Genomic DNA, 13,605 nt, shown 5'->3' with positions numbered 1-13,605 from the left:
AATGCTGTAAAATGTGAGGGTTTTTTTTAATGATTTACTGACACTTAAAATATTTTGGATTTTGTGTTTTCAAATTAGGGACACTTTTCCCTTTTTTTCATTGTCTAAAAATACCATTCATTCAAGCTCACATTTATTCTGTAAAGCACTGTGGGCTTAACACACTTAGATTATGACTTCTAACTTCAGGAATGGCCTGCAAAAGACTTCTTTGATAAGGGGTGTAAGAGGAACATGCAAAATCCTTCAGAGGAGGGAAACACCTGTCTTTCGGGTTCAGGGTTCCTTCAGAGGGAGTCACAGAAAGGGACCTGTGTTCATTATTGTGGGATGAATGGGAAGATTTGGACTTCTGTTGGATAGGAATGAAGGAGCAAGGCAAGGGTGACAAAAAGAAAACTTTAGAACTACCTGAGAGTTTGAACAGAATAAGAAGTTGCTGATAAAAGGAGCAATAGCAAAAGTAAAGCTTGAGAGATACTATCATAGATACTGTCTGCTTGTGGCATAAAACCTTGTAAACTCAATTTTATTTTCTAACCTCATTTATCTTCTGGAAAGGGCAAGTACAAGTCTTACCCAATTCTTTTGGATGGTTTTATCTTTTTACTGAGTGAAAATTTGTCTTAACTTAGAATATCTTAATTCATAAGCCAATTTAAAATCTTGTTTTTAACTGTTTAGTAATTTTTGTTTGTAGTAGCAGTTGGTGTCAGTGACTTTACTTGAATAGTTTTGTGAGAAGCCTTTTATTAAATAACACTTGTAAGTCATGGGACATAAATGTTTATAAATGGCAAATATATGGTTTATTAAATGATTCCTATACGTAGTATAAAATAGCCTTTTCTACAGGAGACCTTCGCTACTTATCCATAATTAATATAAATCTATAAATAGGATAATATATCTCCCCCCATGACATCTTGGTTTTTGGCTAAAATGTTTAGCCTTGGTAGATATTTAACCAAAATAAGTTCTCAGTTGTTGTCTAAATTAGAGGTGACCCTGTTCTGTTTTCTACTAACAAGTACATGTACATACATACATACACACATACATACTTTTAACTGGTTAGGCTTAATGCCTACTCTGTTTATTATTATTATTTTAAATACCTAGTTTGTAAAATACCTAGTTAAATTATAGAAATGGTAGGCATGGGACTGGGAATATAGTTTAGTATAGAGTTCTTGCTCTGCATGTGTGAGAAGCTCAGTTTAATTTCTAGCCCTGCTAAGATAATTCTTAGAGCCCAAAAGAGTTTGAGTCCCTGTTGCTGGAATTTAGAGATAGTTTTGAGCAGCCTGACCTTGGTACTGAAAACCAAACACAGATCCTGAAAGAACTATATTTGCTCTTAACCGCTGAGCATCTATCCAGCCCCCAAATTATCTCTTGTACAAAAGAGTAAGCCAATGCTGGGTGGTGGTGGTAGCATGCAGATCTCTGAGTTCAAGGCCAGCCTGGTCTACAGAGCAATTTCCAGAACTACTAGGGCTACATAGAGAAATCCTGCCTCAACAAAAAACCAACCTAAAACTTGCATGTTATTCTTTCTTTCTATCTATCTATCTATCTATCTATCTATCTATCTATCTATCTATCTATCTATCTATCTATCTATCCATCATCTATCTATCATCTATCTATCATGTATGCAGGGTTCTGTCTGTATTTTTGCCTGCAGACCAGAAGAGGGCACCAGATCTCATTATAGACTGTTGTAAGCCACCATGTGGTTGCTGGGAATTGAACTCAGAATCTTTGGAAGAGCAGTCAGTGCTCTTAACCTCTGAGCCATCTCTCCAGCCCGTAACTTTTTATTTTTAATTCCAAATTTTAAGCAGAGATTACTGTCTAGTAATTCTTAAAGTGCTTCTGAGATGCTTTTGGAAATGCAGTTTCTGTCAGTCATATTTTTGATACTATCTCACAAGAAGATTTTGTTTTTAATTATGCTTACTTAAGGAGGTTCCAGGAGTTTTCATAATTTACATTTGTCACTGGGGAAAAAAATCTATTATTTGTATTTAAAATGTAGTGAACAAAATGAATAGCAGTAGATAAAACTTTAACTTTTAGAAATTAACATACCACTTGTTAGAAATATAATTGGTGAGCTGCAGCAAAAAGGTCTATACTTAAACAGTAGGGCTAATGACTATCTTTTATTTTTTTTCTCTTTTTTTCTCTCCCTTCTGTTGGCTTTTCAAGTTGCACTTAGCTCAAGCTCTTTGAAATGATTTTCTTTGAAAGCATTGTGACATTGTTTTAATTGAATGAAGCTGCAGAACTGGCATGATAAATCAACACAAAATGAGTTTTAATGCAAGGCATAGCACATTAACCTGGAAATTGGTTGCAATAGACAAAACAGCTGTTATGATTAATTTTTTTTCATTCTCTGCTTAAAGCATCTTGAGAAGGATGACCTTGACAATTCCAATTGCATTAGAATCTGGTATACACTTTAGCATATTTAAACTTCGTTGGTTCGTGGGTGCAATAGTAATTGGTTTTTAAGGTTAAGAAAATTTTATCTCACAGATTTCAATATTTGTTTTATGTGCTTTGCAAACAATTTTAGAGTAAGTAATAGTTGTTAGAATTAGTTTTTTTCTGTGTAGTCTCAAGATTCTAGTTGCAATAAAAGATATTTAATGTGTCAGAAGGGTAGGGTGTGCCCTCGCAGTGAACAAGTGGTAGGGTAGACCAGCTTATTTGATAAATGATACAGATCAAACCTACTTAAGTTTTAGTTACCATGCTCAGATGTTTCCATAGGAGCTGGGCAGATGGCTCGGTAGATCAAATACTTGCTATGCAAGTGTAAAGATCTCTGTCTAAAACCCCAGACCTATGTAAAGTTGTGCCAAGACCTCATATCTTTAATCCCAGTACTTCTGCAGGAGGTAGGAGGCAGAGGACAGAATCTCCTGACAGTCATAGTCATAGACTAACTCCTGGTATGCAGAGTGGCAAACAGCAAAGAGATATCCTGTCTCAAGGTGGAGGCATCTGACACTGACAGTTGTATTTAGGCTTTTGAATTTGACACCTTCATGCACACATGATATAGTTGCATAGACTCCCCTTAGTATGTGTGTGTACGAACACACACACACAATTTTTGTTTTATTTTTAATTGAGTATATCCTGTTGTAGCATGAATTCTATATATTTTTTTAAATAAAACCTGGAGTCAGATATTAGGACTTGAAAGCTGAGAGTTCAGAGCAACAGTTCAGACAACCACTGGAGAGACCTTTTACTTCTACCGAATCCTCAGATCAAAAGGGCGATTCTGTCCTCAGATTTTGTCCTCTGACTGCTTCAGACTGCATCTCCAGACTGCACAGAGCTTTTGTCTCCTCTTGCCTTATATTTCTCACTCCACCCAGCCATATTCCTTCCTTTTGCTATCCCCCTAGTGCTGGGATTAAAGGCATGGGACTTCCAAATACTGGGATTAAAGGTGTGAGCCACCACTGCCTGGCCTCTAGTGTCTTTAACTCTGCACTCTAATCTTCAGGCAAGCTTTATTTGTTAAAACGAAATATTACTACATCTTGTGTTTAAAAGCAGGTCTGAGCAAACATTAGAAAGTGTGTGTGTATAGCATAGGAAGCTAGAAATCAAACCAAAGATAATTGAGAAATTCTTATATCCTTGAAAAATCATTATATATTTTATAGCCTGTAGGAAACATGCATTAAGTATCTGTTTTGTAGTGGGGAGCAGCGGGCAGGCCTGCTTTTCGTCCTGCCCGGATCCCACATGGCTAGCTTTCCACGCGAAATAACAACATACAAACTGTATTCATTTAAACACTGCCTGGCCCACTAGTTTCAGCCTCTTACATTTCGATTAACCCATATCTAATAATCTGTGTAGCACCACGAAGTGGTGGCTTACCATGAAGATTCTAGCGTACGTCCATCTTGGGCTGGAGCTTCATTGCCTCTGTCTCCCTGAGGAGAGGCACGGTGGTCTGACTCACTTAAGCAAGGCGTGGCATCTGACTGAGCCATCTACCTCACTTCCTTCTTCCTGTTCTGTCTACTCCACCCACATAAGGGCTGGCCAAGTCAGTTTCTTTATTAATTAACAAATGAAATCATCAGATAGATAGAAGACACACATCATTTCCCCTTTTTCTTTTTAAACAAAAAAGAAAAGCTTTCAATTTAACATAGTAAAATTACATATAACAAAACAGTTATCAAGCAAGAATTACAGTTACAATATTTATATCTATTTTATCTTTTATCATATCTAAGAAAAACCATAATTATCTATCCTTCAGCTGAATCAAAGAATCCAGAAGGATATAATATTACCTAAGTAAACAAGAAATAAGCAACTTACAAAACTCTAGAAATCACAGAGACATCTCACTGCCAGGACAGTCACCCAAAGTTCCTCTGTACCGTTGGGGCATCCATCTTTGGCCTTCAGGCCCATAGTTTCCAGCAGACATTTCCATGATGCAGGAAATTTCAAAGGCAGTTCATTCAGTATCTGCTGTCTCCTGCAGAATGTCTTGCAGACTCTTTGATGAATCAGGAACCCTGAAAGATCATCTCACCTATAGACAAGTTCAGCAGTCCTCTCTCTGAGGGTTCTCTGTGTCCAGTTTATGCAATAGTCCAGGCAAGAGCAGTTTCTTAACCAAATGGCTATCAAACTCCATAAGGAGCCTCTTCGATGCCCATCTTCCTCTTAAAGTAGATTGGTGCTGTCAGGAGCAGACGTGTCTCGTCATGAAAAACCCTACGTTATTAAAACATTTAAATGCCATATTCTGTAGTCTTTGAAAGATATTCGGAATGAATATCTAACTGAAATATATCTCTATATAGCTAGAAAATCTAACATGACTACAAGCTTGACTATTATCGATGATTATTCATTAACAACCTATATTTCCTAAGTATACATTACATTTTTAAATGAACTATACAATTACGATACCTTAATCAGAAATACATATACATATTAACAAAATTCACCTTAAACTTATATCAATAGAGTAAAATTCATACCAATGGAAATTATTCATATCTATATCATTTCCCCCTTTAATGTAAAAGAACATTTATAAACAATATCTGGGAATATGGATGTAGTTATTTCTCTCCAAACTGCTTCCTGCTGTATGGGGGCGCTGTTAATCAGATCTTTCATGTGTAACCTGTGTGTCAGGTTCATCTCAGTCATCAGTTGGGTGAAATAATTTTTTGAAGTTGTTCACAGCAACCTTTCAGGAGGGCGTGGTCTATCATACCATATTGGGATAGAAGCAATCCACAGGGTTTCATTTTCTGTAAAAACAAAAGAAGAATCTCTTTTCCAAAGTATCATATCTTTAGATCCAAATTCTGAAGTCAAGGTATTTTCAAAATAAATATCTTGGATTAGTTCAGGAGTATTTATAAACAAATATCTTTTAGCAGCTGTTGCTTCTTCCTCAGCATTCAAACAATTCAAAGAGAGCATAATAGCATACAGTATCAAGGTTTTCTGTGTATTTTCCATCTTTGTGCAGCTTTATTTTAACCTCTATTTTTTTATTTTTACTTTTACTTTTTTGAGACAGGTTCTCTGTATATCTTTGACCTGGAATAACTCTGTAGACCAGGCTGTCCTTGAACTCTCAGAAATCTGTCTGTCTCTGCCTCCCAGGCATTGGGATTAAAGGCGTGTTCTGCCAAACCTTGAAGTCACAGAGGTCAATCTACCTCTGCCTCCCAAGTTTTGGGATTAAAGGTGTGTACCACCACACCCTAGCTACTTCCTTTTTTTTTTTTTTACTTTTAAGAACTTTAACCTTTAGCCTGCATATATTTTAACACACTGTAAATCATTTAGAGGTTTTCTTTGTCTTTGAATTTCTCCTTACTGTGTATCTCTCTTTTTCTGACCACATGAGTCTCTAATTTATCAAGCAACATAGGTAGGACCAAAGCCATGGCCTTGGCAGCTAGATCCAGCCCTTTTCCTAGCTTTCCAGCCTCAAGCCAGAGGTACCGGCTGTAGCCATGTTTATCACCACACTCCATGGCGCCTCAAGGTCCCTGCCAGCAAGCAAGCTGCAACAGTGTTAAACAACAATCAAAAGCTCCATAGTCAGGACTGCCTTCTTGAAAGAGTCAGAGTTTGCCCTGGCAGGACAGCCCAGAAATCCAGCATTTTACAATGGCATAGCTTTTATCCTGCTACAGCTGAAAACCGAAAAGCATGCAGTTAATTTCATCGACACCATTTAAGTGTTTCGTGGCAGGACCTCTTAAAAGAGCTGCAGGGTTTTGCAGCTAAGGCTGAGTCAGGAAACCTCTCTTAGATGAGAGCACTTTCTTGCCTCTTGCAAGCATAGCAAACCCGAGCTGCTACCAAGAAATCATGCATTATTCTAGCCTTTCCCAAGCTTTCTCAGGCTTTCTGTGGATCCAGTTATCCACGTGGGTGCCATTCTATAGTGATGAGCTGCGGGCCCGCATTCCTGCCACCCGGCTCCCAGCCGCCTGGCTAGCTTAAAACCCGAAATAACAACACACAAACTGCATTCATTTAAACACTGCCTGGCCCATTAGTTTCAGCCTCTTACTCACATCTTGATTAACCCATATCTAATAATCTGTGTAGCACCACAAAGTGGTGCCTTACCGGGAAGATTCTAGTGTACGTCCATCTTGGGTTGGAGCTTCATCGAGTCTGTCTCCCTGAGGAGAGGCAAGGCATCTGACTCACTTAGGAGAGGTGTGGCATCAGACTGAGCCATCTACCTCACTTCTTCCTGTTCTGTCTACTCCACCCACCTAAAGGCTGGCCAAGGCAGTTTCTTTATTAATTAACCAATGAAATCATCAGATAGATAGAAGACACACCTACATCACTGTTTCAGATTTAGATTAACTCTAACCAGTAGATTAAACCTTAGAGGAAGAAAAGATGGAAATAAAAAGCTAAGAATAGATATCAAAGGAAGAATATATGAAATAAAATAAGCCAAAGGACCAAAACCCCAAAATGGCAGTTTTCAATGAATCATTTACTGAACTTTTACCTTTGTTCATTAGAGCAATTGTGGTTTGTGTCTGCAGCCATTGTTTGAACCCACTAGGCGGTTCTTAAGATAAACACCTATTACATTGTATTTTCAAAACAAGTCTTCTTCCTTCCTTCCTTCCTTCCTTCCTTCCTTCCTTCCTTCCTTCCTTCCTTTCTCTTTCCTCTTTCTCTCTTCCTCTTCCTCCTCCTCCTCCTCCTCCTCCTCCCCCCTCTCCCCCTCCCCCCCCCCTCCCTCTTCTCTTCTCCTTTTTATTTTTTAATGGATCAACTCCAGTGAGCAAAATTATCAGTCTATGTCTTGGAAGAGTAGTAGCATAGATAACCTGTAATGAAAAATCCTTATCATAGGGTTGGGGAGGTGGCTTGGATTTGAGACCTAGCACCCACACAATGGTTCACAATCATCTGTAACTATAGTTCCAGGGGACCTAATGTCTTCTTTTGGCCTTTCCAGGTACCAGACCTGAACATGGTGCACAAATGTACATGAGGCATATACTCACTCATACACAAAAACAAAATTGCAGGTTAACAAATATTTAAATAAAATTTTATTCTATAAATTTGAATATTTTGGGAATATGGGTGTGTTTATAAGAAAGACAACCACAGTATATCAAAATTGATAATACTAAGGTATAAAAATAACAATGAATAATTAATGAAACTGAGTCTATCATCAGTGAGTTCCAATTGGTTTTTAAGATAAAATAGTATTCGTTTTATATAAGCTCATCCAGATAGTTGGAAACATTCCAACATGTTTGGAGACCTGAATAACCTTAGTGTCTAAATTTGAGGTCCTTTTTATGAGAAAAGAAAATTGTAGGTATTTTATGCATATGAATCTTTTTTTACCTTTATGTATGTCTGTGTACCACATGCATGCCTGGCTCTTTGGAAGACTGGAAGAGGGCTTTTTATCCCTGGGACTGGAATTACAGAGGATTTTGAGATGGCTTGTAAGAGCTGTGAATCGAATCCAGGTTTTCTGGAAGAACAGTCAGTGCTAACTGCTGAGACTGTGCTCCTGCTTCGTGAATGATTTGTTTTTCTTTTTAAAATAACCCACCAAAATGTTGGGAAACTGAACCTAGTAGGCCATAAAAATAAAAGTAAACTCATAATGTCCATCTTGAGTCTATTTCAGAAATGTAAAATTGATTTAAAAAATTAGTTGTAACCCTCTGATTTGTTGAAGTATATAAGATGCTTAGATCACCTAGAACTTTACCAACCTTGTTCTTGAAACTAGTAGCAAGTAGAGAATAATACACATTTGCTTTTGAACTCAAGGTGTGCTATGAAAGTAGTAAATAAAAATATAAAGTTGGAGAGCAAAAGATATGACTCTGTGACAATGGCAGTTTGCAGACACAGCCCCCAGGAAAGCCCCCAAGAACACTATAAAAATCAGTAATCAGGATTCTGTGTTTCCGGGTAAAGATTGATTAAAAACTATGTATTCGCATGTTAGAACAAAGTAGGTTTCAAAATATTTGCAGACTTATAGGAAAACCTAAATTTTTAGAAATAACTTAAAAATAATAAAGGCACATTGAAAAATGTTTTTACATTCTTGAGAGACGAAAGAAGGCCGAACCAAATGAAATTAGGCCGTTATTCATGATTTTAAAGTTTTAGTAGTTGATCCCAATGCACACTTTACTGAATATCTAAACAATTAGTGAGATATATGCAGTAATGGAAAATGGCTAGAAATAGCTAAGATACTTTTCAGTGCAGTTCTGCCAGTTAGTACATACAGTATGATGTAGTAAGAATAAATAATGGACTAGAAAGTTCCAAATATGTGTATTTGTATGTAGCTTAGCAATGGGGTAAGTCCTGAGAAATGCATTGTTTGACAATTTTGTTTTTTTGGACAGCATAAAATATACTACAGATCTAGGTGATACAGGCTGGCCACCCATCAGATGTGGTAAATTTAATATGTGCGAGGCTGATACAAGTGTAATGTTACATGATGTTTACAGCAGGCTAGTTGTTTTTCCTGGTGAGTGGAAGTGTGTACTTCCCAGTGACCTTTCAAATTGTATAAATGTGAATAATAGAAGCTAAGGTTTTCTTCATACTTTTCATCACTGACTTTTTAATAGAAAGTTTAGACTCTTTGCATTAACTTTTAAAAGTATAAGTTAAAAGTGGGATTGGAAGACAAAGGTAATTAAGAATCCATAATAAAATTGTTCAAGAATTATAATTTTAAAAAGCATACTCAAGAGTTTTGTACGTAGCACAGGATAGACTCCGTTTGAACATTAATATTCTATCAGCAATGTGGTACTGTCATTTATACAGTTGTCTCTGGAGACAACTTTTCTTGTTAAGAAAGCAGGACTCTCACCCAAGTATTCTTGTTAAAGGACAGGATTTATTTTGTAGAGAGTGTCACCATCTGTGTGGTGTACCGTGTTTTGTTAGCTCGTTATCCTCTGGCTTGGATTATGTGTTGATGGACAACTCAATAAAGATACCTTTGTTTAGCTAGATTGTTCTATAGTTTGCATTAGTGCATACGGAATTCCTCGTAAGGCAATGATTTACATCTCATTTGGCAAGAAATTAATGAGTTCTAGGTTTGATTTCTCCTTGGTTTATGTTTAGAAGAGATTGAGTAAGTTAATGCATATGTATGCTTTTAAAGAACTTCGATGCAACTTCAACAAGGGAATAATATATATTATCTTTCCCTACAGTTTAATTTTGTTGGGAGAATCCTTGGACCTAGAGGACTTACAGCTAAACAACTTGAAGCAGAAACAGGATGTAAAATCATGGTCCGAGGCAAAGGCTCAATGAGGGATAAAAAGAAGGTAAGTAAGTCCTTTATAAATTGATGTTCTCCAGCATTTTTGCCCATTAATAATCAATTTCCATATCTGAGACATTGAGTATTATCCTCACAATGAGAACTTTGGAGTTGTTTTAAGACATTATTCTGATTTTCTCGTTACCATTTTCATTCAAGAACTGAAGTATCCAGTACTCAAGCATAATAGCTTGCTTTGCTACTTACTATTTAAAAATCGCCAATAAAAATCTGACTGAGTTTTATGTAACAACATGCAACTAAAGTATGAAAAACAAAACTGAGGTGAATTTTTTATTTTTTTATTTTATTTTTTGTCCAAGGCCTTGAGCTGTGCCATGAAGTTGTATCTCCAGGTCTCACATCCCAGTCCCTCCACACTCTTGTGGTTTTAAGACCGTACTGTGATAAGCCAGCCCAGGCTTGCTTTAATCTTGCTATTTTACTTTACTTTTCTGGATAGCTGGGATTGCAGGCATAACATTGTGCTCAGCTCCTAAAGTGTTTGTTTTGATAGACCCCAAATGAGATTGGCCAGATGAGTGGGGACAGTTAGTTTCAGCAGTTATGTTTTTCTTGACTAAAAGCAGTTTTCTAGGCATTTTACTTTAGTAAGTAAATCTGCTTTCTATTTTTAATCCCTGCTCCTAGCACCACTTCTGTTACTTTGTGTACAATCGGAAGAGTGAAGAAAAGGAGGAAAACTCTGAGGAATTGTCAGTTGAATTAATTATTTGATGCTCAACTATTTACTTTAAATATTGTTGTTATGGAGATTCTATTTGCCTCGTTTGCTTTTTTTTTTTTAAAGATTTATTTATTTATTATGAATACAATACTCTGCCTGCATGTGTACCTGCACCCCAGAAGAGGGCACCAGATCTCATTACAGATGGTTGTGAGCCACCATGTGGTTGCTGGGAATCCAGGACCTCTGGAAAAAGAGTCAGTGCTCTTAACCGCTGAGCCATCTCTCCAGCCCCTCCCCCCCCCCCGTTTGCTTTTATCCAGAATATTATAAGGTAGAATATTAAAATTTCTGTCTGTGGGGAAAAAAAGAAGAAAAATGTGATTTTAAATATCGTGAGTCAAAATTTGTTTTTAAGGGTGATTCTATTTTTTTATAAACTATTGTTTTTCAAAGAGCCATAGGATGATAAATCTGGGGTCAGTTTATGTTGGAATACTTGGTGGAGTTTATAGGAAGAAAGCAACTTACCAGTGTTTTGACTTTGTTTTGATGCACTGTCACCTGATCCACCCCAAGCTGACAGCATCTTAGTTCTTTCTTAGTTCAATGCAAAGCAAAGGAGTGGGTATCTAGAAATCTTGAAGAAAACGCTGATGATATCTTTAATAATGTCTTCATTATTTAGTTGAATTAAAAGATATTTTTGTGGGAGTTATATGATACTTTTCTCCGTAGAACATTTTTAGATGTTGCATTTAAACATTTTAAAGTAAAACTCTTTAAACACATTTCGAATTTAGATGTGTTGTAATCTTCTGAAATTTTGGTTCCTTTGAGTAAGTGGCGTTAGGGTGGCATTGGTCTTAAACAGTACAGATACAGTTGCCTAAGGACATCGAATGAAGTTTTGACAACTTAAGAGCATACTGATCTTCACCAGAAAAGTGGTGTCTGTCCATCCACTAGTTAAGAAATATTGTTTCTTGGGCTAAAGAGATTGCTCAGCGGTTAAGAGCACTGACTGCTGCTCTTACAGAGGACTCAGGTTCAATTCCTAGCACCAATATGGCACCTCACAACTGTCTGTAACTTAAGGGTCCAACACCTTTACACAGACAATACATACAGCAGGCAAAACACCAATGTAACAAAAATAAAAAAAGAAATATTTCTTAAAAGAAAACACTGTTTCATTTTCTAAGTTTCTGCTAATTTGGTTTGCCCCATTATGTTAAACTTTGCCTATACAAGACTCATAGATGAGAATTAGAGATTATTTTAGCCATGAGTACAGATATTTTCTGTTGTCTTTGGCTGAATAAAATGATAAGGAGTGAGCATTAATCAAATGGCTTAGGTTTGAATGTTGGTTCTGCCTTGTATTGTTTGAGGGTTGGATGAGTTATGCATGTAAAGCTTTTAGAACAAGGAGATAGATATTAATAAGTGTTGAAATAAATGATAGCAATATATTGTATTTTAAACTACAGACTCATGGAGATGCTTATTTAATATGAGAAAATACTATAGTTCTTTTACTTTTGTAAATGATAGTATTTCCTGTTGTCTGTTATGGTCACTTTTGAGAGTCCCACGTCATAGTAGGGTTTCTCCTATGAACCTTACTTGTAGAAACAGTCCCCACATTTTATTTTCTCCTATTGTCTGTTGAGATGTGAAACCTTTAAGATTATACATGTTATATATGTATACGTGTTATATAATATATAATGCATGTTTGCCATACATAAGAAGAATATACATATGCATATATTAATACACATGTAGAAAACAATAGTAAAATAAAATACCTGAAAATGAATTATATGCAGAGTGTATTTTCAGTGTTGTTAAAATGCTATATATGATCTTGCTATATTGATGGCTTCTGTGTGACTGATACTTTTTATGTAAATTTTGTGAGGAATTTATAAATTTTTTATCATCAAAATGTTTTCATAATTTAATTTTGATGGCATATAACACTGTCATCTTTGTTTATGATGTAATTCATATGTGCTTTTTTGCATGTGTATGATGTGCATGCGTGTATGCATACATGTGCTCATATATATGCATGCATGTATATGTCCACATGCACGTAGAGAACAAAACTTGATGTCTCAGTTTTCTTTTATTGCTTATGTATTGAGTTAGGGACTCTTATTTGAACTTTCCACCTTAATTATTGATTCAAGATCTCTCACTTCAACACTGATTAAGCTAATCTAGTTGTCTTCATTTTGTGTGTACTGTGATTATGAGTGGGTCTCACACTCAACATGACTTTCACATGAGTTCTGGAGATCCAGAATGTTCATCAGCCTTAGACAGCAGTTGTTTTACTGAGCCATCTTCCCCAACCCTGGGTGGCTTTTAGAAGTGTTGGTAGTAAAAGAAAGTGAAAAATAAAGGTGTTTTCACTGGGTGCTTGTCTGTTTGGTAAAAAATAGAACAAACCGGCAAGTAATGACATAAATTAATATAACAAGGCTGATAAGTATGTTGTAATAATTAACAAAAATTTATCATAATAATCCTTTTATGATTATGTACTAAAAAAATCTTAATTTCTTTGTTGCTTCATTGAAATTGGACAAAAATGATAGAAACAATGTTTGTTGACATAATCCTTCATTAAATACAACACATACTGTCTTTTATGAAATTTACTTGCTGTTTGGTGAATACTTGGCATTGAATAAGCATTAGAAAAGATGGCCCTGTAGTTGAGGTAATGAAAGGATGATGTCGATGCCTCTCCTTGGCGTCCCCCTCAAAGGCTTGGCAAACAGTGATGATTATAGGCTCGGTCTGCTTTTAGTTCTTTCTGGAAGATAGATCGTATCATGCAATTCTAAGATTCTAATTTTAAGCACATAAGTTAATTTGCCAATTTAGCTTTCATTTTCTTGGCATTGGTAATGATTTATTATTATTGGTGGGCTTGCCAACACTGGTTTTTGTGTTTGTTTTAAAATTTAAGTAGCTGTCAAAATAGGGGCAG

At 36.2% G+C, this 13,605-nt stretch overlaps 1 protein-coding gene across 6 annotated transcripts in view; it reads left to right on the top strand.

Annotated features, from left to right (window-relative positions):
* The window catches only part of Qki (QKI, KH domain containing RNA binding), a 123,912-nt gene that overhangs the window by 42,751 nt on the left and 67,556 nt on the right, over nucleotides 1–13,605 (top strand). For all 6 annotated transcript variants that reach the window (XR_005286503.2, XM_038338767.2, XM_038338766.2 and 3 more), the window contains exon 3: nucleotides 9,795–9,911. Coding sequence is in view for 5 of the 6 variants with exons in the window: in XM_038338767.2 (XP_038194695.1) it covers nucleotides 9,795–9,911 (117 nt within the window). In the remaining variant the exon portion in view is untranslated. The remainder of the gene's footprint in view (nucleotides 1–9,794; nucleotides 9,912–13,605) is intronic.

Source organism: Arvicola amphibius, chromosome 8, assembly GCF_903992535.2.
Source record: "Arvicola amphibius chromosome 8, mArvAmp1.2, whole genome shotgun sequence".
Lineage (NCBI taxonomy): Eukaryota > Metazoa > Chordata > Mammalia > Rodentia > Cricetidae > Arvicola > Arvicola amphibius.
Note: the sequence above shows the minus strand (reverse complement) of the source record. Positions and strands in the feature narration are given on the sequence as shown.